At 36.6% G+C, this 23,646-nt stretch overlaps 1 protein-coding gene across 1 annotated transcript; it reads left to right on the plus strand.

Moving 5' to 3' along the window:
• Nucleotides 1-19,445: 19,445 nt before the first annotated feature.
• Nucleotides 19,446-20,550, plus strand: LOC132304831 (uncharacterized). The gene is made up of 2 exons (XM_059802539.1): nt 19,446-20,246; nt 20,341-20,550. Exons 1-2 carry the CDS (start codon nt 19,446-19,448, stop codon nt 20,548-20,550), a joined length of 1,011 nt encoding a protein of 336 aa, XP_059658522.1.
• Nucleotides 20,551-23,646: the final 3,096 nt, after the last annotated feature.

Consider the following 23,646-nt stretch of genomic DNA (forward strand, 5'->3'; position numbering starts at 1 on the left):
AAAAGTCACATCAAATCCATCGTCACAAAGTTGACTAATACTAAATAGATTATGCTTTAAACCTTCAACAAGTAAGACATTTTCAATTGATAGAGAGGAAGAAATACCTATGATCCCAATGCCAATCACCTTGCCTTTAGAGTTGTCTCCAAATGTTACGCTTCTGCCGTTGTATGCTTCTAGAGAGAAGAATTTTGCGCGATCACCCGTCATATGTCTTGAACACCCGCTATCTAGAAACCATTTGTCCTTAGAAGATGTGGAGACCTTGAAACCATCCAGCAAAAGAGATTTCAAGTATTTTCACTTGGTAGCCAAATCTTGTTAGGTCCATGGGAGTTAGCTAAGAGCACATATGTTCCTTTAAGAACTCATTTTTTTTATGAGTTTAGGCTTTCTCTTTGAACAGTTTTGAATAACATGACCCATTCTTTTACAATAATTGTATCTAGAATTTCTGTCCTTGCTTTTGACAAAGTAGTTGGCCAAGGGCTCTCTCTTTTTCAATAGACATTCTTTCTTGTCAAAAGGGTCATAACCTAATCCATGTTTATTGAAGACACTTCTTTGAGCACCTAGCATTAGTTCTAGATTTTTGGTACCTTGAGTAAATTTTGCTAGACCATCAATTTGGCCTTCAATGATTAACTTCAAGGATTCATTTTCAAAGATGAGTTCAGGTGATCCAGTTTCTTTAAGTAACATGCACTCCTTTTTCAAGCATTCATTTTCATTTAGAAGGGTTTGAAGTTTATTTTCAACAATAAGTTTTTCCCTTCTTTGAGAAGCACATTTTTTGACCATTTTACCTAGTTCATCATGCAACTCCTTAAAACCATCAAGTAATCCATTATATGCATCAACTAAATCATCATAAGACATTTCACATTCAGAGGAAGAATCAGAATTAGAATTTACCTCATCCCTGTTTGCCATGAGACAAAGGATGGCTTTCTCTTCATTATTTTCGGAGCCATTTGAGTCATCATCTTCCCAAGTGGCTTGCATTGTTCTTTTCTTTTTCTTTTCATCTTTATATGCATGACAATCAACTTTGAAGTGTCCTAGTTTTCCACAATAAAAACAAGTAGGGGTGTCTTGTTTGCTTTGCTCATTTAATGGTTCACCCTTTTTAAACCTTCCTTTGTTGAATTTCTTTCTATGAAGGAATCTTTTGAAGGATTGAGTGATGAAAGCTAGATCATCGTTTTCACTTTCATTGTCGGCAACTTCCTTTTCTATTTGAGATGCTTTGAGAGCAATTTCCTTCTTTCGATGATGATCTCCTTCTCTATCTTTTAGAGTGATTTCCCATTTAAGGAGAGAACCAAAAAGTTCATCTAACTCAAGTGTGTTGAGATTGTGAGCTTCCTTAATTGCCATTGCTTTAGCATTCCATTTTTCGGGTAAGCTTCTTAGAATTTTTCTTCCAAGATTAGAGTTAGTCATAGTTCTGCCAAGATGTTTCAACTCATTTATAATGTCAGTAAAGCTAACAAACATAACACTAATTGACTCGTTTTCATTCATGCGAAACAATTCATATTGATGCATAAGAATATCAATTTTGGATTCCTTGACTTGTGAGGTTCCTTCATAAGTAACCTGAAGTTTATCCTACATTTCTTTAGCTGTGGTACAGGTAGAGACTCTATTGTATTCACTAGGACTTATAGCATAATTTAGATTAACTTTAGCTTTAGCATTCAATGAGATAAGTTTATAATCTTTGGTGTTCTATTCAGCTTCAGTCTTAGGGACTCTTTCTGCACCAAATCCTTTCATTGGAACAAAAGGTCCATTAACAATGACCAACTAGATTTGGTAGTCTATAGATTGGAGGAAATTTATCATTCTATTTTTCCAATAGCCATAATTTGTTCCATCGAACCAAAGAGGTCTAGTATTGGACTGACCTTCTTGAAGAAGGTGACCATTTAAGTTTGTCATGATTGATCTCTAAAACGCTTAAGCTTTTTCAATAGAGACCTTGCTCTGATACCAATTGTTGCCCAAGAATAGACTCTAGAGGGGGGGTGAACAGAGTCTTATGCAAACTAAGGTCAATTTTCAATTTTAAATTGCTAACTATAACAAAGCTTAACTTCCTTGATAAATACTGAAGAAGGCAACCTGAATTTCAAACTTTAAAAGACACTATTTATCAAACAAGATATAGAGCAATAAATTCAAGAGATAGAGATAGGAGATGCAAACATATACTCAGCGATTTTTAGCAAGGTTCAGAAACTCCTACTCCTCGGCTTAAGACCCTTCTTGAGACTTCCCAATTCAGTATGGCTTCTCCTTGCAGGTGGAGAGCAAACCTTTTACAAGAAACTCTTCCTTGCTTCTAGGTGCTAAGAGAAACACCTTTTCTTAGTCTTTTTTAGGCCACACCAGCCCTTACAAGTTTTGAGCAAGATTGAAGAAGTACAATATGATCTCTCTTAGATCTGAAGTATAAAATATAGCTCACTCTAGAGTGTATATGAATAAAATGGAGCTCAGTACTCTTTTATGATATGATATGTGTATATGATGAAGAGCAAGATTCAATGATAGCAATAATATGTTTTTCAATTTATGCAACAACCATTTATGAAGATAATAACTCATTATATAGACTTTTAGAAGTGTCTGATAGATATTCTAGCTGTTAGACACACACTTCGAGGAAAAATGGCCGTTTGAATTTTGAATTCTCGCAGATTCGGTAAACCAAAATAAATGGTTCTTTAGAATCGGTCGACCGATTTGGTCATGGGATGGTCATTGGCTTTGATTCGGTAGACCGATGAAGGAATCATCTTTGATTCGGTCGACCGAAATTCCTTGGTCCTTAGTTCTTAAACTCTCTGTGAGAATCGGCTCTGCTGATTCTTTTTCTTTGGTAGATTCGCTAGACTGAAACTTAAGAGAGATATTTTCAGTATGCTAGGTTCGGTCGATCGATTTTACAAGGTCCTGAGATTCGGTAGACCGAAGTAGCTTAGGAGTTTTGACCCAAGGTCTCTGTTTATATCGGTCGACTGATTTAGTGTACCCTTTCAATTCGGTCGATCGAATTGGTTTATATTTCAGGAGGCTTGTTCTGATGAAGTGTTAAACTTAGTCTTTTGGTCCTTAGGTATTATGAATGAGTTGAATATGCATGATTAGGGGAATGTGAGCTTCAAAGTGTTCATACAGACTTTAACAAGGATTCCTAAGCAATTCACCATCCTAGCTACCCCATTGATGACATCTAGATATCTTCTTTGAATCTTGAGTCCTCTTTGACATGTCTTGAGAATGCTTTTATTTCTTTGAGCTTTAATCTGTACTAACTTGTGTTGACGAGTGCTTTTAATCTATAATTTGCTCAAGGTAGATGTTAGTACACAAGGTACATCATTAATGAATTATGATTATCAAAAACCTTTGATTCAAGGTCAACAATTTCGATTACCCGTTTTAAGGTTTCTAACCCTTTGTTCTAAGTCCTAAGCAATCCTAATTAATTATATGACATGAATAAGCATCATTAACATGAATCAAACCACGCTTATATGCAAGAAAATCAAGATTCAAATCGAGTACATAAACTAACCATAGAAACAGTTTTTTAATTTAATACAAGCATGCATATTGTTTTGATTCAATTCAAACACGCATATTAAATCCATTTTAATATATAATTAATTCCTGGAGGTTATCTAGGCATGCACAAAACACAGGTTTAAGGGAAGGAGTTAGAATAGGAACTTGCTTGTGAGACTTTGAATAAAAATCTCAACGCCGTCTTCCTAAATTTTCCCGGCGAGTTCCGATTATCGTCAAGCCTCCTACTGCTCTGGTTCAATCCACAAGCAGACTTCCTTCCTTCCTCCTTTGTCAGACCCTCGGCCTAAACCCTAACTGTTTCCCTCTATCTGTTTGTCTCACAAAACTCTCTCTGTTCTCGAAACTGAATGTGTGTCTTAAAACCTTAGGCAGACACAACTCATATACTTATAGACGTCAATGAAAACCCTAATCCTAATCCCAAGCTAATTAAAAGTCGGCTAAAACCCTTAACGTAATTACCTAAAAGACAAATACAAAACCCTAATTAAAAACTTAATAAAAACAAACAATTAAATTCCACATAAGCATTTAATAATAAAAGAAAAATAACTCAATTAAATAATTTCATAATTAACCAATAAATAATTCAATTAATTGAAAACAACGATTTAAACAAATTGGAAAATAATAAATAAAAATGCAATAAACAATAATTAAAATGCTAATTAAAATGCCAAGACTATCTTTTTTAAAATTAGGGGTATTATAGCAGAATCTTCCATCAGAAGTAGTTTATTCCATGAGAAAGGTCGACAAACCTTTCCATAGGAAGTCGTTACCACTTCTTCTATTGGATGAAGATTTTTCATAGTCAGATTTTCCTTTGAAAACGGCACAATCTTCTCAATCGTTGTCCGACACGTGGAAAGTCATGAGACACATGGCAACCTAGGAAGCGAGCGGTTACATGCAAGTGGAAAGTCATGGGGCACATGGCAGCCTAGGAAGCAAATGGTTAAATGCTAACTACCATTACTAAATTCTATAAATAGTGCATGCAATTGTTAGAAGGCCTGTCAAACACACATCACATACAACATTTTCAATACAAATTCTCTTTTTATTACAATGCATTTTCAATATGTTCAGCCTAAGTCCCGTACTTTACTTTACATTAGATAATTTTACATTCCAACCAATTACTTTCTTAAGCAGTTCTTTCCTTCCTAGCCAAATAGCAATCCCGAAGTCCTTTTTCAAAGGCAAAAAAAAACCCTAAGATGTTCATTCCAGACCACATCACAATCGCCTATTCTTGCAATCTTCCATCTGGAATATTGTTTGGATCTTTCTTTGAAACTACAGTAGTTCCTAGCATGCCCATCCGGTTCCATCGGAACCGACCATTTTTACAAGCCAAACATATTAGCACGCCTAATGGGACAACCGGTAAAAGATCTTTCTTATGGCATATCTGAGTTTTGAACGTAAAGAGTACTACCTAAGGAGGGCCGAAGAACATGATGTATACTACCTAGAGATGGCCAAAAAAACGTGAAGAGCGCTACCAAAGGTACCTAAGGGTGGAAGAAAAATGTGAGTAATATTCTCGAAAATGCAAAGAAAAATTTCAAGAATGGAAAAGGTGCCAAAAATGTGTACAAACCCTTCTACGAGCTCAGCAACAACCACCACCCGTGGTGTTGATTCCACCAACAGTGAAGTCGATTCCACCACCAGTTCAAGTTCTACTTCAAGTGGAACCTCAAGTGCAGAATCTTCTACCAGCAGTAGCTCAACCATTTCCATTGCAGGTGCAGGTTCCACTATCGAACATTCAACAACCTACAAACACACCACCAAGGCCACTATTGGCCTTTCCAATGGCATTCGAAACGCAACGCCCTCTAAAGAAACCTCCTGATCAAGGAGAAAATCTAATTAGTCAAAGGAGTATTTTTCTGGTAGACCCAAACCCAATTCCAGTGATGTTTAGGGGGCATCCAATGGCCACCCTACCCAAAGGTTGGCCAGAAAATACAAATTTATTACCCCAACCTATGGCGTCGATTCCAACAACAGTGAAATCTATTCCACCAATAATAGTTTAGGTTCCATTTTAGATGGAATTTTCATTGCAAAATCTTCCATTAGAAGTAGTTCATTCCATGAGGAAGGTCGACAAACTTTTCCATAGGAAGCCGTTACCACTTCTTCCATTGGAGGAAGATTTTCCACAGGCAGATTTTCCTTCGAAAATGGCACAATCTTCTCAATTGTTATCTGACTTGTGGAAAGTCATGGGACACATGACAGCCTAGGAAGTGAATGGTTACATGCAAGTGGAAAGTCATGGGACATATGGTAGCCTAGGAAGCAAGCGATTACATGCTAACTACCATTATTAAATTCTATAAACAGGGCATACTATTGTTACCTAGAAGACCTATCAAACATACAACACATACAACATTTTTAATACAAATTCTCTTTTTATTACAATGTATTTTCCATATGTTTAGCCTAAGTCCCGTACTTTACTTTACATTTGATAATTTTCCATTCCAGCGAATTACTTTCATAAGTAGTTCTTTCCTTCCTAGCCAAATAGTAGTCCCGAAGTCCTTTTTCAAAGGCAAAAAGAACTTTGAGGTGTTCATTCCAGACCTTATCACAATCGTCTGTTCTTGCAGTTTTTATCTAGAATATTGTTTGGATCTCTCTTCGAAACTACAACAGTTCCTGGCTTGTCCATCCGGTTCTATCGAAACTGACCATTTTTACAAGCCAAACATATTGGCACGCCCGGTGGGATAACCAATATAAGATATTTTTTATGGCATATCTGAGTTTTGAACATGAAGAGTACTACCTAAAGAGGGCCGAAAAACTTGACGTGTACTACCTAGAGATAGCTAAAGAACGTGAAGAGCGTTACCAAAGGTACCTGAAGGTGGAAGAAAAATGTGAGCAATATTCCCGAGAATGCAAGGAAAAATTCTGAGAATGGAAAAGGTGCCAACAATGTGTACAAACCCTTCCACGAGCTCAGCAATAACCACCACTCGTGGTGTCGATTCCACCAGCAGTGAAGTCGATTCCACCAGCAGTGAAGTCTATTCCACCACCAGTTCAAGTTCCACTTCAAGTGTAACCTCAAGTGCAGAACCTTCCACTAGCAGTAACTCAACCACTTCCATTGCAGGTGCAGGTTCCACCCGAGGTGCATAACCCTCTACCAGCAACAGTCCAGAAACTTCAATTTCAGGTCCAACAGAATGTTCCACTATTGAACATTCAACAACTTATAAACATACCACCAAGGCCACTATTGGCCTTTCCAATAGCATTCGAAATGTAACGCCTTCCAAAGAAACCTCCTGATCAAGGAGTAAATCCAATCTGTCGGAGGAGTATTTTTCTAGCAAACCCAAACTCAATTCCAGTGGTGTTTCGAGGGCGTCCAATGGCCACCTTACCTAAAGGTTGGCTAGAAAATACAAATTCATTATCCCAACCTATGACATCGATTCCAGCAACAGTGAAGTCGATTCTACCGAAAGCAGTTCAGGTGCCATTTCAGATGGAATTTTCATTGTAGAATCTTCCATCAGAAGTAGTTCATTTTATGAGGAAGGTCGACAAACCTTTCCATAGCAAGCTGTTACAACTTCTTCCATTGGAAGAAGATTTTCCACAGTTAGATTTTCCTTCGCAAACGGCACAATCTTCTCAATCGTTGTATATTCTTCCACCTGAAGAATATAACAGTCATAGTATTTTTCTTCCAATTTTAGAGACAAATGCTAGCACTTTATTTGTCCCAAATTCACATCTTGTGATTTTTTTTTGGGGGGGGGGGGGGGGGGGGCAATTAACTATGTATATGGCCTGAAGATGTACAAATTTATCCTCTTCGTAAACCTTTAGATCCCGAGAGACAACAAAATTGGATTTGAGACTTCAAATCCTTAAGCTTACGACTTCCGTCTTAGTTAAATAAGCTGTTTAAAGTTTTCGGTCCAGTGGTACATTCCGGCTGAATAGTTTTAGTTGTTGAATTCCTTAACAACAGGAATATCACATGACAAATTCTTACTCACATCTAAAAATTTGATATGCCTTACAATTCTTCAAAGAATATTAGGCACATCAAATTTGGGGGGCAATGTTTACACCCAATTTTTCAGCTAATGACTAGTTGACACGTGGCGTGTTTTACAAAGACTTGCCATATATCAATTCTGTTTACACCATAATTATCAGCCACTTTCCGGTAGAAGATTGCCTTGGTCGATTCCAATGGAAAGGTATTATGACGTTCTAGTGGAAATCATTATCTTCTAAAGACTTTGGTTGATTCCAATTCCATTGCTTTTAATTGATTTCCCATATTGTTTGAACAAATTTGGAGAAGATATCAAAGATTCAAGTCAAGAAATTGAAGGCGCTCACCAAGTGTTTGAAAAAAAAGGCTTCAAAGAATTTTTTTTTATTCTTTTCATCTTTAATGGCTCCAAGAAAGAAATATGCCACACAAGGTGGTGCGTCCACAAGCCGCTCTATTCAATCTTCCACGATGCGCCCCACTCTTTGCGATACCATAGATGAGAGGTGGTATTGTCACCGTCTTAATTATGAAGTGGGTTTTGACATCGCCATTCTAAATCAAAGCATTCCGGAAACTCAGTGCCCATTGCAGATTTACGGCGCCGGCAAGCTAAAACCTTTTTGAGCCGGTTGGTAAACTTATGTACCCCAGACTAGTCAAGGTGTTTTATCAAAATCTTCATCCCAATCTAGATGAACGGGAAGCACTAGTGTCATCCGTTGATGGTACTATAATTCGCATTACTCCTTCGACGATTGCTATGGCTATGGGATTTCCATATCAATGCCCAGCCAACTTGGAGTCGATTTTCACTCCGATACCAGAGGACCCCCATATTCCTCTAATGATTAGTCGCCTTTCTGCTGGTCATTTTTTAGGCTCCAAAACTAATTCTACTGCCAAATCGTCTCTGCCATTACACTTATGGTTCACCAATGCCATACTTTTTCATAATGTGTGCCCTCTTACTCATCGATCCCAACGTCACCAAGACTTTTTACGTGCCTTATTTACCATACATTTTGGCTATTGGATATCTTTTCTGGAAATCATATATGGACAGCGTAGGATATTTTATAATTTGGTCATCAAGCGAACTCTGGAAAAAGAAAAATAGTGGGAGTTTCCTTTGACATTCTTTGTTATTCGATTACTAACTTCTCAAGGCTACGATTGCAACAGATGAATTATCTTATGCACGCAATGATCGATATGGTAAAATTGATTGGAGTCACAACAGTTCTTACATGGAATTAAAGGTAGTTACTACACTTGGAAAAAAGGCTCAAAAAATTGTGGAGGGTGAACAGGTTTTGCCTGTTCATCCAAGTCAATTGGCTACCCGACAACTTATAGAAGATAAGCTCGCTAATGAAAAAAAAAAATGAGCTTATGCCAGAAGTAGCCAGTGATGACGAAGATGATCATCCCTATGACTATTTGATGGGTAAGGTGACCTAACTCCGCTCTGAATTTCAAGAAATCCATCAAGGGCAGAGGAAAATTCTTGAGGGACACAGGATGATTCTTGAGGAATAAAGGATGATTCGTCAGGACCAAAGATCAATGATGGACATGATGCGCACACTTATGATTCATAACAGGCTTAATCCCGATGCTCCGCCGCCTCTATTTTAGCTATCATGTTAGGTGCATTCGTTCTTTGTTTTTATTTTCTTTTTAGTTATTATTTTTCTTGCATTTTATGTTTGCCTAGTGAAGACACTGTCCAATTCAAGTTTGGGGGCATAAAGTCTACTCTAGATATATAAAATAATAATAATAATAATAAAATCAATTCTTTTTCTTTGGCAAATTGACTTTAATTCAAGTATTGGAGAATTATTGGGGGGATTGAAAGACTTAAGTAATTTTTAAAATTCTTTTCTGTGATCGTCTTGAATCCCTAATATTTGTGCTTTATCTTATGTGGGTTCCATTATCTAGTATGATAGGAATTCTGATATTTGTTAGTCCCTAATGAATTTTACATGCACACTAGAATTTTATCTATGGATAGTTGTATTTTTGGTTGAATTTTAATGACTATGATGAATATGAATTGGTAAACTTTGAAGGTTATTACTATGTCATATATATATATATATATATATAATTAAAAAGAAAAAAGAAAAAAAAATATATAAACCCTCTCATGGAGTAATCGGGGCTCATGCCTCATAAGCATAGAGTGTTCGCATGAAGAAGTGGGGAGTAAGGATAAAGGAAAAAAAATTGAAATAAATTGATTTGGTTTGTCTAAGTTTGTAGCCTAGTTAACTTGAACAATTAAGTACTTAGGGGTGTCTTTACACCAAATGCCCTAAGACTGTCTGGTTTAGGAGTAATTGGCTGAAAACTTGTTACATGAGTCTTCTAGAAAGCTTAATAGACCGGACATTCACAACCAATCAAGACAATGTGTGTTAAAAAAATAATAATAATATTTTGCAATAGAAAATAACTTGAGAAGAGATCTGAGGAATTGAAATTATAGAAGTTGGGTTCAATTGAAAAGACATTACTACATATGTGATTTGCTAGTTCACAAATTTCATAACATTGGGGATTGATTTTGCTATTGTTATTGTTATATAAGTGTGTGGGAAACATTGGGATGAAGTATGAAAATAGGGAAAAAGGAGTATTGTCAGTTGATAATTTTTAAAGTACTTTTGTGCAGTCTTCCCCTTGATTATTGTGATGATATAAGAATAAGTTAATTGCCAAATGATTGAATTGTGTTGTATGTTTGTGAGTATCATCTCTGGAAACCCTCACGAGATTTCACTCATCCACTAGGGGTAACCTAGGGGTTTAAAAGGCTTGTTGCATATGCTAAATGCAATCGTGATTCATACAAAAGTGGCATTTATGTTTCTTTAGTTTTATTGCTATGAGGCTAGCAATATGTAAGTTTGGGGGTGTTAGGCTCTAAATGTTATACATTTTAGCTCATATACTTGCATGTTTTATTCTCTTAATTGTAGTTTATTTGTGATTTTACATTATTTTATTATTTTTATTTATTTCAGGGCTTTGATTGTAAAATCAGTCAAGACCAGTGGGACTGAGCAATGTTGAAATATCCAAGTCTACACTTAGAAAACAGTCCAAAAGAAGCTACAAGTTGGTGAGAATGGAAAGAAGAAAAAAAGGAAAAAATATTCTCCAAAAAGGAAACTTTCGCCAAAGTAGGTAACTTGAACCCATTTTGGTAATTTGGTTGTATCTCTATCCTCAAGTGTCAAAACAGCTAAATTTTTATGCGAATTGAAAGGAAATTCGAAGAGCTACAATTTTGTATTTTACGGGAATTTCATAAAACAATTGTTTACCTTGTTAAAATTGGTATAGAAGTCTGTACAAATTTTGAAGTCTTTGTTTGCCAGAATTTCCATGTATATCTTCTATATGAAAAACGGAACTTTAGGGTAAGGCTAATCTTCTCTTATTTAAAGGGAGTTCTCTACATCATTAGAGCATCATGATACAGAGGAGCTTTAGGCTAAGATCAGAAGAGAAGCATTCAGAAGTAAGAAGGGATTAATCCATGGCACTGAAGATGTCTACCTCAACCATGAAGAATTCCACTCCAGTTATACTTGGCTAAACGCTTTGCTAGGGTTGTGATGTAACCCTAGCTTAGCACCACTGGTTTGATTGTATTTACTTATTGGGGAATAATTTTTATCATGCATGATTGTATAATCTATATAATTTTTAATTGACTTTTCAATAAAAATCGGTTTTAGAATTTTAATTCAATTACAAATATTTTTCTATCTTATCTTATATATTTTAATCTTGTGATTGAACACAACTCATTCACTTCTTGCAGTTGTGAAAGAGATAATTACACAATGGTATTTCTTTGAATATAATGTTAGAGATTTGATGAATTATGCATAGAAAATATAGACCATGCTACACCCTAGAGTAAAGTAGTTGTGTAGATGGTTTATACCAATCGAAGATAGTCCATGCTTAGCTTTAAATTATATTATTTTCTAGCTGAATTAATATGTGCTTGTAATAATGATTAATTTCCTATGATTGTTATATAATATATCTCTAATAAATTGATGCAATTAACTGGTCATGCGACGGTAGTAGTGAAGTCATTTCCCTAGTTCTCTCTCTATTTTCTACATCCTATTCAATTATTGTTCTCATTTTATTTTTCTACTTAGTTAATTTAGAATAAATCATCACAATTTAATTATCCATCTTTCAAGTTAATTTAGAATTTAAGAAATATGTTGACAAACTTATTTTACACAAGTCCCTTGGGTACGATACTCTTACAAGTAAGCCATATCTGCAAAGATTCACACACTTACAAGTGGTACATACACACTTTGCGAGTGATATATATAAATCTCACAACAACACGGTTAGTCCCATCTGGGTGTGGAACCATGTTAAGGTATAATGACCCACTGCCAATTTTCTCGAGGCATAGGCCCTTCGGGGGAAGTGGAGTTCCAGCCAGTATTGTTAGGCCCTTCGGGGGAAGTGGAGTTCCAGTATTGTTAAGCAAAACTGGCTCACCATCGAAACAAAATGAACCTTCGTCGGAGGCACCACCAAATGCATGACAAAAATCACTTTTTGATTGCCAGAGATCGGTTAGCTTGGAAGAAGTGGAATTTTGTGGCACTCCAACTCTACCTTGTAAAGAAGGGGCAAATGGAGAATTTATTATAGCTACATTCTGGCATTTCTCCATGTAACAAAAGTCACTAGTTTTTGACGGGGATGAGTTTGCTAAAACAGAAGAATTGCAAAGAACCGGAACTGGTCGAGGCCCTGATTCAACCTCAAATAGTTGCGCTGAGAACTGATTGCGCATCAGCAAATGATGAAAATCGAAAGAAAAAAAAAATGATGCAGAGTTTTAGCCGATCACTTTACTCATAACAAATTTGAAATAAATTAAGTTTGAGGATCAATAGTTCAAATCATAATTGGGTAAAGCTTCATAGCTATGTCGAACATTGGGAGGGGCCGCAGCTACGTCCTTATTATTCATATTCTCCCAATACAATAAATTGAAAAACTTGAACAACATTATTGTCATTATAAAGGAAGTCAGATGTTAGTTTCATACCGTGCAATTGAAATGATTACTTCGTTAATTTACTAGTATTGTTTTAATTGTTATGCATAGTTTAGGAAAGCTAATCCAAGTTCACAATTAGTTTCAGCTTTGTGCAACCCATACTAAAGTCGGATCTTTCTGGATTATGTCAAAGTCTTTACTCATCTTATGATTGCATAATATATATATATCAATCTACAATTGGTACAATATTGGGTTATATTGTAAAAGTGACATAGATTTCCAATAAAAAGATGTCCAGAGACTCCAGACAAATCAAGCAACATTACAGTACATGTTAAATTTCATTGTGACATAAATGCAAACACAAACTAACCGCGCAGATGATTGATTTCACAACAGAACCACAACCAGAATCCGAGATATTCATCGCCTCAAATTGTTTCTGCAGTTGCAAATCTTGAGCTGAGTCACAGCAAACTCTCCCATTGTATTGACAGAAGGTCAGAGGGGTCTTGGGGATCAGAGGTGCTCCTATTTAAATTGAAACAAAAGAAAACAGAATTCAGCAAAATCAGCAGCACAAGACAACTAAAATATCACACAAACACACACAGAATTCAGCAAAATTAGCAGCATAAGACTACAAAAATATCACATGCACACACTAACATACACAAATTCAGCAAAATCAATAGCATAAGATAACTAAAATATCACAAATACAGAAAGAAGCTCACTCAAGTTTGTACTTAATGGGAGTGAAGAAGAAGGACGAGGAAGCAACAGTGAGAGAAAATAAGAGGAGACTGATGAAAACACCATCCATTTCCTCAAAACAGATTACACCACCAAAAACAAAGACAACCCACTTCTTTATTTACAGCCTCCAGGAGAGATAAAAGGCATGCAAACAATAATATATTGTTTTGAAAGCCAATTCTGTAGCTAAAAGTGACAGATTTCCAGAAGCTGTTGAAACTTCCACAACCCTTTCCAAAGGCGACTCTCTATCGGTTGACAATTTCATCTCCATGGATCTACACTATCAAATCAGAGAGCAAAGTTCATAGCAAGATGGAGACTCTTGAGACCCACCCAATTGGACCAATAATTCAAACCCCGGTTGACTTGGACTTCTATGGATTGGAATGGTTAAAGAGGATGTGGGAAAGCATTGATGTTCAACGTTTCTGTAAATAAAACTAGAATTGGATGAATCTTGGTAACAGTTGGTGTATTGTGTCTACATTTATTGCTCTTGCTTTCTTGTAACAAAAAAAAAAAAAAGTAAACAGAGTTGAACAGCTATGTAAAGGTATAACAATGGTTCAACCACTTGTTTATTCACAACCAATTCTAATTTTATTTTTATTTATTTATTTTGTCTGTCAAGTTTTTTAGAATAGTTGTAATTCAAATTAATTCTAATTTTATTTATATTTATATTTATTAATTAATTGTGTATAGAAACAAGTAATTTTAAAATATTTATAATTTAAGGTAAATTACATTCAGGTCCTTTGAAGTTAGGTTATATTTTATCTAGATGTAGATTTTGATTTTAACTTTCACTCGCACCCTAATTTACTTTTTGACATCTAATACATGCTAAATGACTATTTTATCCTTAATTTTTTTAATGCAAAATATATATAATTTTAAATGACAAAAGAGCCCATATTCTCTCTCCCTTCTCTTTCCTGCGGCGGCCCTCACCACCATCATCGTCGTCACAATCAAGCCTGGGTATTCTTCCACCGTCCGAACCCCTTCCTTTCTCAACACCCAAAAAAATATTTTAAAGACAAATTAAAACTTTAATTTATTATAGAATGAAGCCCTCCCCCTCTCTCTCTCCTTTGATTTCAAACGTTGCCACATAATTCTCCCTCTATCATTTTTTTTTTTTTTTGGTTAAACTCCCGCCATCGTCTTCTTCGTACTTTTCATTCAGATTTTATGGGTTTTCTTAACCCATTTACGTACAATAACACAATACCTAAAATCGGGCCGTCTTGAACCACTCGAAACATTTTGACTTCGAATATAGCTTCGCCGACTACCGGAACAGCCATGGCCAACTCCATAACCTCCGTCGATGAACCCCTACATTCTCGAGCTCTCCGCCATGATTCTGCCGCAGCCAAAGACGTCTATGATGGGTTTGTGGTGGCCTTCAATGGAATACAATGAGTCGCGGTACTCCGGCGGAAGGGCCATCAGAGATTGGTGAGGTGCGATCTGGGTGAGGGTCAGCTTGGGACATCATAAATCCTTCTTGTCCCAAAAAACAAGAGTTTGCTAGGCCTGACTGTTGTCCTGGGAAGCTTGAGGACAAATTTGTGGGTTCTTATAATAACCGGGGATCTTTTGATGCTTACCTGGTTTATAGCTCTAATTGTTGCAGAAGATGATGGACAACCTGTATTGATTGATAATCTTGATAGACATGGCCCTACAAGCATTTGTCTTTTGGTGATAAAATAGCTTTTGTTTTGTGATTGGTGGACTGAATCATTGTATGGCCTTTTTTTTTTTTTCTTTTTCTTTTCCCTGCTTTTCGCAACAAGATTGCTGGAAAAAGATGAGAGGAGAGATCGTGTTTGGGGGTGATGGGTGGAGTTAGAGGAAGAAGATGAGAGGAGAGATTTGTGTTTGGGGGTAGTTTGGTGAAAAAATAATAATCAATGAAGAGGTCAAAGGTGAAATAGTTATTTTATACTAAAAACATTGTGACATTAATACAAATTGATATTTTATTTAGGGTGTAAGTAAAATACGAAATCACTCTTTTTTTTTTTTTTTTTTTTTTTATATGAATGAAAAATAAAACTAAAATCTTCATTTAAGTAAGAAATGACTTAACCTTAAAAGATCTTAGTGTAAGTTACCCTATAATTTATCACCGAATATTTGTCAATTTTTTAAAAGTGACTCTAAAATTAACCTTTAAACGGTGACAAATTGAGTGAATTTTGATTTCTTTTAGAAGGTTAATTTGATTATAGTGTGAATATATATTATTTAAAATTTCATGGAGATATTATACATTGACGCGGTTTTATTGTATTCGCAATAGTACGATCACATGACGTAAACTTTGACTTTAACAACAAATGCCCAAACAAACAAAACCTAATTTTCCTGAATCCCATCTCTGCTGCCTCTCTTCCTGTGGGTCAATCCCTTCTCACAATCCCTCTCTCTTCGATCCCCGTCTCTCCCAGAATCCCTTCTCTAATCCCTCTCTCTTCGATCCCCCTCTCTCCCAGAATCCCATCTCTCCCCTGGGTCTCTCCCTTCTCTCTTCTCTCTCACAATCCCTCTCTCCCTCCGCAATTTCTCTCTGTCACGATGGCTTTCTCGGCTTTCGGCTCTTTGAATATGACGGGTCGGAGAGAGCCAGAAAAGCGACCTCCGCTCCACTTCCCGTGCTACTAATAGAAGACCTTTCTATGAAGTCGTGTAGAAGAGCCAGAAGCAGTTGCGGTTGTTCAAGTTGTGGTTCTTTTCTTTGTCGCTTTTCATTTCAAATCTTCTTGAAGTCAGAATCTCGTTAAGGTATGGCTTGCACTAAGAAGAGGCTCCTTGTACTGGGACAAAGCCTCGTTTCAAGACTCGGATCTCTATTCCTGGAGCTACAGAAAGAAAGTCCTTTGAAATTGCCATGGAGGATCTGGTATAAGCAAAGGTATTCCTACCAGGGTAAGTCTGCTGTACTCAAAGTGAATTGTCTAAGTGCTCTCCCTTCTTGGCTTTGTATTACCGTCCCACATCGTTTGTGAGATGGTTTCCATATATGTTACACTCGTTGCATTTGTCCCACATCGATCACATTTTGGATTGTGATGGATTGTGCACACTGTTTGTGGAAAATTGCATTGCTTAGTCATGATGGCACAACGGCCTCCATGTTGATGGCACGACAAACAATGTTGTTGAGCCGTGGTGGTGTTTGGAATTCATGGGTGGTCCTGAATCCACGTCCAGAAATTAAGGAGGAGGGTTTTTATTTACCCAAAGATAAAATTCATTTTCCTTTTTTTCTTTAGTTTTTTTCATTTTATTTATTTATTTATTTATTTATGTCCTTTAGCGTAGTTATAGTTCTTTTCATTTCTTTTTATTTTTATTTTTTTTCTTTTGTCCTTGTAGTTAGTTCATTTTATTTCTTCTATTTCTTTTGTCCTTTTTTTTATCATCTTCTATATATATTCTTTAGTTAATCCTTTTTTTATTTTATTATTTTTTTTTTTTACAGACCATTTTAAGTTCCAGATCCAAAGAAATCAAATGAAGATTAGCGATCAAATGAAGATCAGCAGTCATTAATGACGATCAAACTCCTTCAAACATCTGGATCGGTGGGAACGGTCGGCTTCGGAACCAACTGTCAGCGTCGATCCAAAGAAATCAAATGAAGATCAGCAATCAAATGAAGATCAGCAATCAAAGGAGAGTTCGGATTTTTCAGATCAGAAAAAGGTTGAATGGCAGAGTCTTGAGGTTGCAAAGTTCGCTGCGAAGGTTGAAGCTGACAAATTGGAGGTAGCTCGTTCGAATCTGGAGATTTTTGCCGGCTCCAGATTCGAACGAGCTACCTCCAATTTGTCAGCTTCAACCTTCGCAGCGAACTTTGCAACCTCAAGACTCTGCCATTCAAACCTTTTTCTGATCTGAAAAATCCGAACTCTCCTTGGATTGCTCACAGTTCCTCCTCATACTCCGGTTCCGAAGCCGACCGTCCCCACCGATCCATATGTTTGAAGGGGTTTGATCATCTTTTACCATGAATGCAGTTACAATTTGACCCCAAAACACAAAGTATCAGAGGTGGACTCGTATTTTTCAGTTCAGTTTTCTTGTATTTCTTTTGTCAAATCAAATGAATGGTGAGATATACACCACGTCTTAAATCTATAAATTCCATTTTGCTTTAATAGATAAATTCTGAATTACGGCGCATACAAATTTATTGAATTATTTACTTTGGTTCCTTACACAAAATTAAGAATAAATTGACAATTTTGCAGGTCTTTAAATTGGAAGTTCCAGATATGAGGAAGGAAAGGGGGGTGAGAGAAACTAATGAGGGCATATATATATATATATATACACACACATACACGATCTCTTACTCCATGTGGAACAAGAAAATTTTTCCGCACTTTTTATAATGACTATTAGATTAGACCATTAGATCGGATTTCAAACCCACATATATGTTTTTCTTTTAATTCAAAATCACTATAATTATTTTTAGTTTCTAAAGTTAATATTTGCTAATACAATTAATTATAACAATAAAAGGTAAGTACTAAAAAAAATAATAATAATAATGATACTATAATAATAGCAGTATTAAAAATTCCAATTTCAATGAATTTTATAAGTGTTAGAAAATTGCATCCATGACTTGATACTAAAGTTGACATTGTCTGATTGAGTGTAAAAAAGAAATTAAAAATTACACTATTGACATACAAAACAATAAGACATCGACTAAAAAATAATAGTAAATTAAAAATAAAATCTACTTGATCAACTTAATGCAATCTGTGATTTGCACTGCACTTCACTTATAAAAAAATTAATACATTACAATTTAAACTATTGTATACCTCCCTAAATGCATTCTATTTAAAAATTAGAACTTCAATATTTTCTTTAATATTGCTATTATTATACTATCATTATTTTTATTTTTTTAGTACTTACCTTTTATTGTTATAATTAATTGTATTGGCAAATATTAAATTTAGAAACTAAAAATAATGATAGTGGTTTTGTATTAAAAGAAAGCATATAGGTGGGTTTGGAATGCGCATTATAAAACATGCGAAAGAATTTTCTTACTCCATGAGAAGCAAGAGATCATTACTCTATACATATTTTTATTTTTTGTAGAATATATTTTACTGAAGAATCTTTGCCCATTGGAGTTGGTGTTGTGACTCGCAATTAACTCACATAATTGTGAGGAAAAATTTACAAGATTGACATTTAAAATGGGGTGAGGAATATATAAACTCTAACTAAATGTTTTCTACTAAAAAGATAGGGAGAAGAGGAGACAATAAGCAGGCCTTACCGCCTGAGTCACTTCAATGACATCGGAAGGAATTGGCAGCTCGTTCCGAGCCGCCGCACCTGAGCAAGAAGCGTAATTTCAGATATTAGCATGGTGGCGGCTCATTTCGAGCCGTTGGCACCAATACTTACATGCAACCGCAACCAGTAAAACTTACACGCAACCATTCAGACTTTTGCAGGTTGCAACTTTAGTAGGTTGTATCATTTACTTTCAGCGATTATAACCACAGCAGGCATCTTTCATCTTCTTGCGAATGAGTTCTTCAGCAGTCATTGCGTGCCATTGCTCCCGCTATATCATGACCCATTCGCAGGGTGACTCAATTGATAGCCATAGTTTTGGTTAAACTATACACAATTATGTCTTCCCCAAGTACCACAACCCATTACAAGGTTGATCTTTTACCTTGCACTCTCAACACCCCAAAAATGCAAGGTTACAGCCAGAGTTGGTTTGCATTTAATGCAAACTCAAGCAGCTCATATTAATTTTGATACAAATTTATGAACTAAAATTCTTAAAAAGAAATGTTAAAATTGTTTTCTTTCACACAAGGTTGTTTTGCCTAAGGGCATGGTCACTAGAAGCCAGTTGGGGGCCTTGTCTCAACAACCTCCTCCTCAATGATTGGGGCTTGGAATGTGAGAGGGTTGAACAAGCCTCGAAGGAAAAAGGAGGTGAAGAAATGGATTACATCCAATTCATCTCATTTTGTTTGTTTGTTTGAAACTAGAGTTCGGGCTGTTTCTTTTGATATTATTTCCAAAAAGGTTATGCCTAGTTGGAGTTGGGCGGATAATTATGTGGCACATGGTTTGGGCAGAATTTGGATTGGATGGAATGCTGCAATATTGTCTGTCGTGGTTTTGGATGTGCAGGCTCAGTGTATGTTGCTTCAAGTTACCATCCTACATTCTGGTGAAATTATTTTCTGTACTCCAGTCTATGCTGCGAATAGGGCTGTAGATAGAAAGGCTCTCTGGTCCTATATAACCCACTATTCTATATTGGCTAATGGGCCGTGGATCACCCTAGGAGATTGGAATGCTATTAGGTTCCATGGTGATAAGAAAGGAGGTAAGAGGGTTCCTCAAAAGTTGCTTGATGAATTTAGTAACTGCCTGCATACAGCAAATTTACTGAAAATTTATGCTACTAATGGTGAATGGTCTTGGAGTAATAGGCAGAGGACTACTAGGAGGATTTGTGTTAAACTTGATAGGGTGTTTTTGAATAATCAATGGTTGGACCAAATTCCTGGTACTAAGATGGCTTTCTCTGCAGCAAAGAGTTCTGATCATTATGGAGTGGTGGTTCAAGTTTCAAAGACTTTTGCAGCAGGTCCAGAACCATTTAAAATGCTGAAACTCTGGTGTCTTAAAGAAACTGTTTTACCCATTATTGAGCAAGCATGGAAGATTGAAGTTGGTGGCTCCCCTATGCACAGACTTCTAAAGAAACTAACACAAGTTAAAGCTGCTATTAAGGAATGGAATAAAAATATCTATGGGGATGTAGGGGAAAGGGGTTTTAAAGTCTACCCAAAAACTTGAAGACATCCAGTTGCAGTTGCTGTCCAATTCGTCTGAAGATCTGTTTGAGGCTGAATATAAGATCAGAGAGGAGTATCAAGCTTCTATGACTGACCAAGAGATACTTCTAGCTCAAAAGGCTAGGACTCTATGGTTAAGGGAGAATGACAGATGCTCTGCCTTTTTCCATCATTAAATCAAGCAACATAGGAATTTTAATGCAATTACTAGCATAGAGACTGAAGATGGACAGGTTCTAATGGATATATCAGATATAGGCCAAAGTTTTGTGGATTATTATCAGCAGTTGTTTTCTAAACAAATGGATAACACTGTCTGTGATCTAGTGCCTAGAAATACTCTCCCTGTAGAAGATATTCTTTTGTTGGAGGCTCCAGTTGGTTATGAGGAGGTGAAGGCTGTGGTGATGGGGTTTCATCCAGATAAGTCTCCGGGTCCTGATGGTTTTCCTGCAAGGTTTTATCAAACCTTTTGGCAATTGGTTGACAAGGATGTGGTTGTAACGACTCGAATAGATACCAAAATAATAATAAAAATCTATAAAAATTTTGGCATGACTTTCGCAAAAAATGTCCCTCAACAACCTGTAGAAATACAAAAATAAATGCAATGGCCTCACTGGGTCTTAAATCTAACTTATCATGTCCTAACGCACAATTCAAATATTATACTACATTCCCAAAATGGTTACATACATATAAAAGTCCCGTTCCTCCATCTCATCCAAACATGGAACCCACTTAAGTTACATCAAATTACAGTCCATAAAATGTAGCTAGAATTAAAAGTCCATAGCTTACAACATTATACTAATTAAACTAAAGTGTCACAAGGTAGCTAATATTACATTTACAAAATATTACAGTCTAATACAAAAGATAACAAAATAGAATGAGTCTTCAAGCTCATCTAAACCTGTGGTGGACCGTCGTCCGCCACCTCTTTTCCATATCCTGAAAAAATGTTTAAAATAAGGAGGTGAGCATAAGCTCAGTAGGAAGTGTCTAAGACACACTTCTTATATCCCCGTGAATCCATACAATGAATAGATAAAAAGTGAACGGGAGCATACCATCGGAAAACACATATTCTCAACCACAATAACAAATATATAACAAATATCAACCAATCACAAATTTACCACGATGTCATGAAGTGCAACGTTATGCAAATGTCACTCCCCATTTCCGAAACAATTCCGTTTCAACAACCAAACCGTTAGTGTAGTCCAACCCAAGGCACCTCCATGGCGTCACGAAAGGAAGGTTGGTTAACTATTCACGACCACAAGGCACCTCCAAGGCGTCGCATCCGGCCTAGTTAACTCAACTACATTCCTTTCTAGACTACACCAACATCACAGACCACTAGGCGCCTCCTAGGCGTCCTGTTTTCGCAACACTTTTAGAAAATATTTTCCCCAAAATAATTTTATTTGTTCTAACAATTATTTTTCCCCTTTCTCTTTCTCAATGGATGCATGAATGCTTCATGCTTCAAATCATTAATTTAACTATATGTTTTCACACATTTCCATTTGCATTATCATCACAATTTAATGAAAATTTCTAAACATTCATTTCCTTTATTTATTTATTTATTTATAACCATAGCATCCATTTTTCTTCAAAACAATAAATAAATAAATAATCATGGAAACATACAACACATCAAACACTAAGCATGCTCATTTACCGTAATGAAAATAGACATGTATATGAACTCAAATAACACAAGGAGCACAATTATCATTGTAATTACAAAGAACTACAACAACAACAAGCTAAGTAATTAAAATTTAGCATGCTTAGAATCAACTTTAAGGGGAAAAATTCACCAAAGGCCAAGAAATTGTAAATTAGAACACCCCTACCTCAAATTGATGTAAACCCCCAATTTGAGCCCAAAAGCCCTAGAATTTTGAACTCCCTAGAGTGCACCAAAACAAAAATTGTTGGTACTCACACGTAGAGCTCGCCGTGCTCTTCGATTTGCTACAAATAGCACCCAAAAATTCCAAGTATGGGAGGAGGAATCAAAGCTTGAAATTAGAAAAGAAAAAGAAAAGAAAAGAAAGGGAAGCTTCTGGACAGAGACGCAGAGAGAGAGAGAAATTGGTCTGTGAAATGGCCTTATGCCCTTTGTGGTGTTTTAATACATTAGTGGGGCCCACTTGCTTTTTTAAAAAAACACTTTATAACTTTAATATATATATATATTTATATATTCATACCCATTACATTCTCCCAAACTTTAAAAGATTTCGTCCCCGAAATCAGGCCATACCTGAGGGAGAAAACAACTCTGGATACTTGGAGCGAACCTCCTGTTCGAGTTCCGAAGTAGCCTCCTCAACTCCATGATGCCTCCAAAGAACCTTTACCAACGGTATCATCTTTTTCCTCAACACCTTCTGTTGTGTGTCAAGGATCTGAATTGATCCCTCCTCGTAGGAAACATCCTCATCAATGTCCACATCAACCCAACTCAAAATGTGAGACGAATCTGGCTCGTACTTCCGTAGCATCGACACATGAAAGACATTATGAACCCTGTCCATCTGTGGTGGCAATGCTAGTCTGTAGGCAACCTCTCCTACGCGGTCCAAGATCTCAAAAGGTCCAATAAATCGTGGCGACAACTTACCACTCTTCCCGAACCTCATCAACCCCTTCCTTGGAGACACCCGAAGAAAAACATGGTCTCCCACCTTAAAGGATAGCGTTCGTCTCCGCCTATCTGCATAACTCTTCTGTCGGCTCTGAACTGTAAACAATCTCTGTCTAATCAGCTTAATCTTCTCGGTAGTCTCTAGTACAATGTCGGATCCTAAAGCGGTTGTCTCGCCCACCTCAGTCCAACAGACAGGAGACCTACAAGGTCTACCATACAACGCCTTAAATGGAACCATCTGAATACTCGCCTGATAACTATTGTTGTAGGCAAACTCAATAAGTGGAAGGTGATCCTCCCAACTACCACCCAAGTCAAATACACAGGCTCGAAGCATATCCTCCAAGATCTGGATGGTACGCTCTGACTGGCCGTCCGTCTGTGGATGAAATACAGTACTAAGGTGCAACGCTGAGCCAAACGCTGCTTGAAGTCCTTCCTAGAACTTCGAGGTGAACTTAGCATCCCTATCCGACACAATAGCCACTGGAACTCCGTGCAATCTCACAATCTCTTTCACATAAAGAACACCAAGTGCCTTTGCGTCATCTGTTGCCTTAATAGGCAAGAAGTGAGCCATCTTGGTCAATCTATCGAA

The sequence above is a fragment of the Cornus florida genome, unplaced genomic scaffold (genome assembly GCF_030987335.1).
Source record: "Cornus florida cultivar Cherokee Brave unplaced genomic scaffold, ASM3098733v1 CherokeeBrave_3.0.0_Hap2_Chr04, whole genome shotgun sequence".
NCBI lineage: Eukaryota > Viridiplantae > Streptophyta > Magnoliopsida > Cornales > Cornaceae > Cornus > Cornus florida.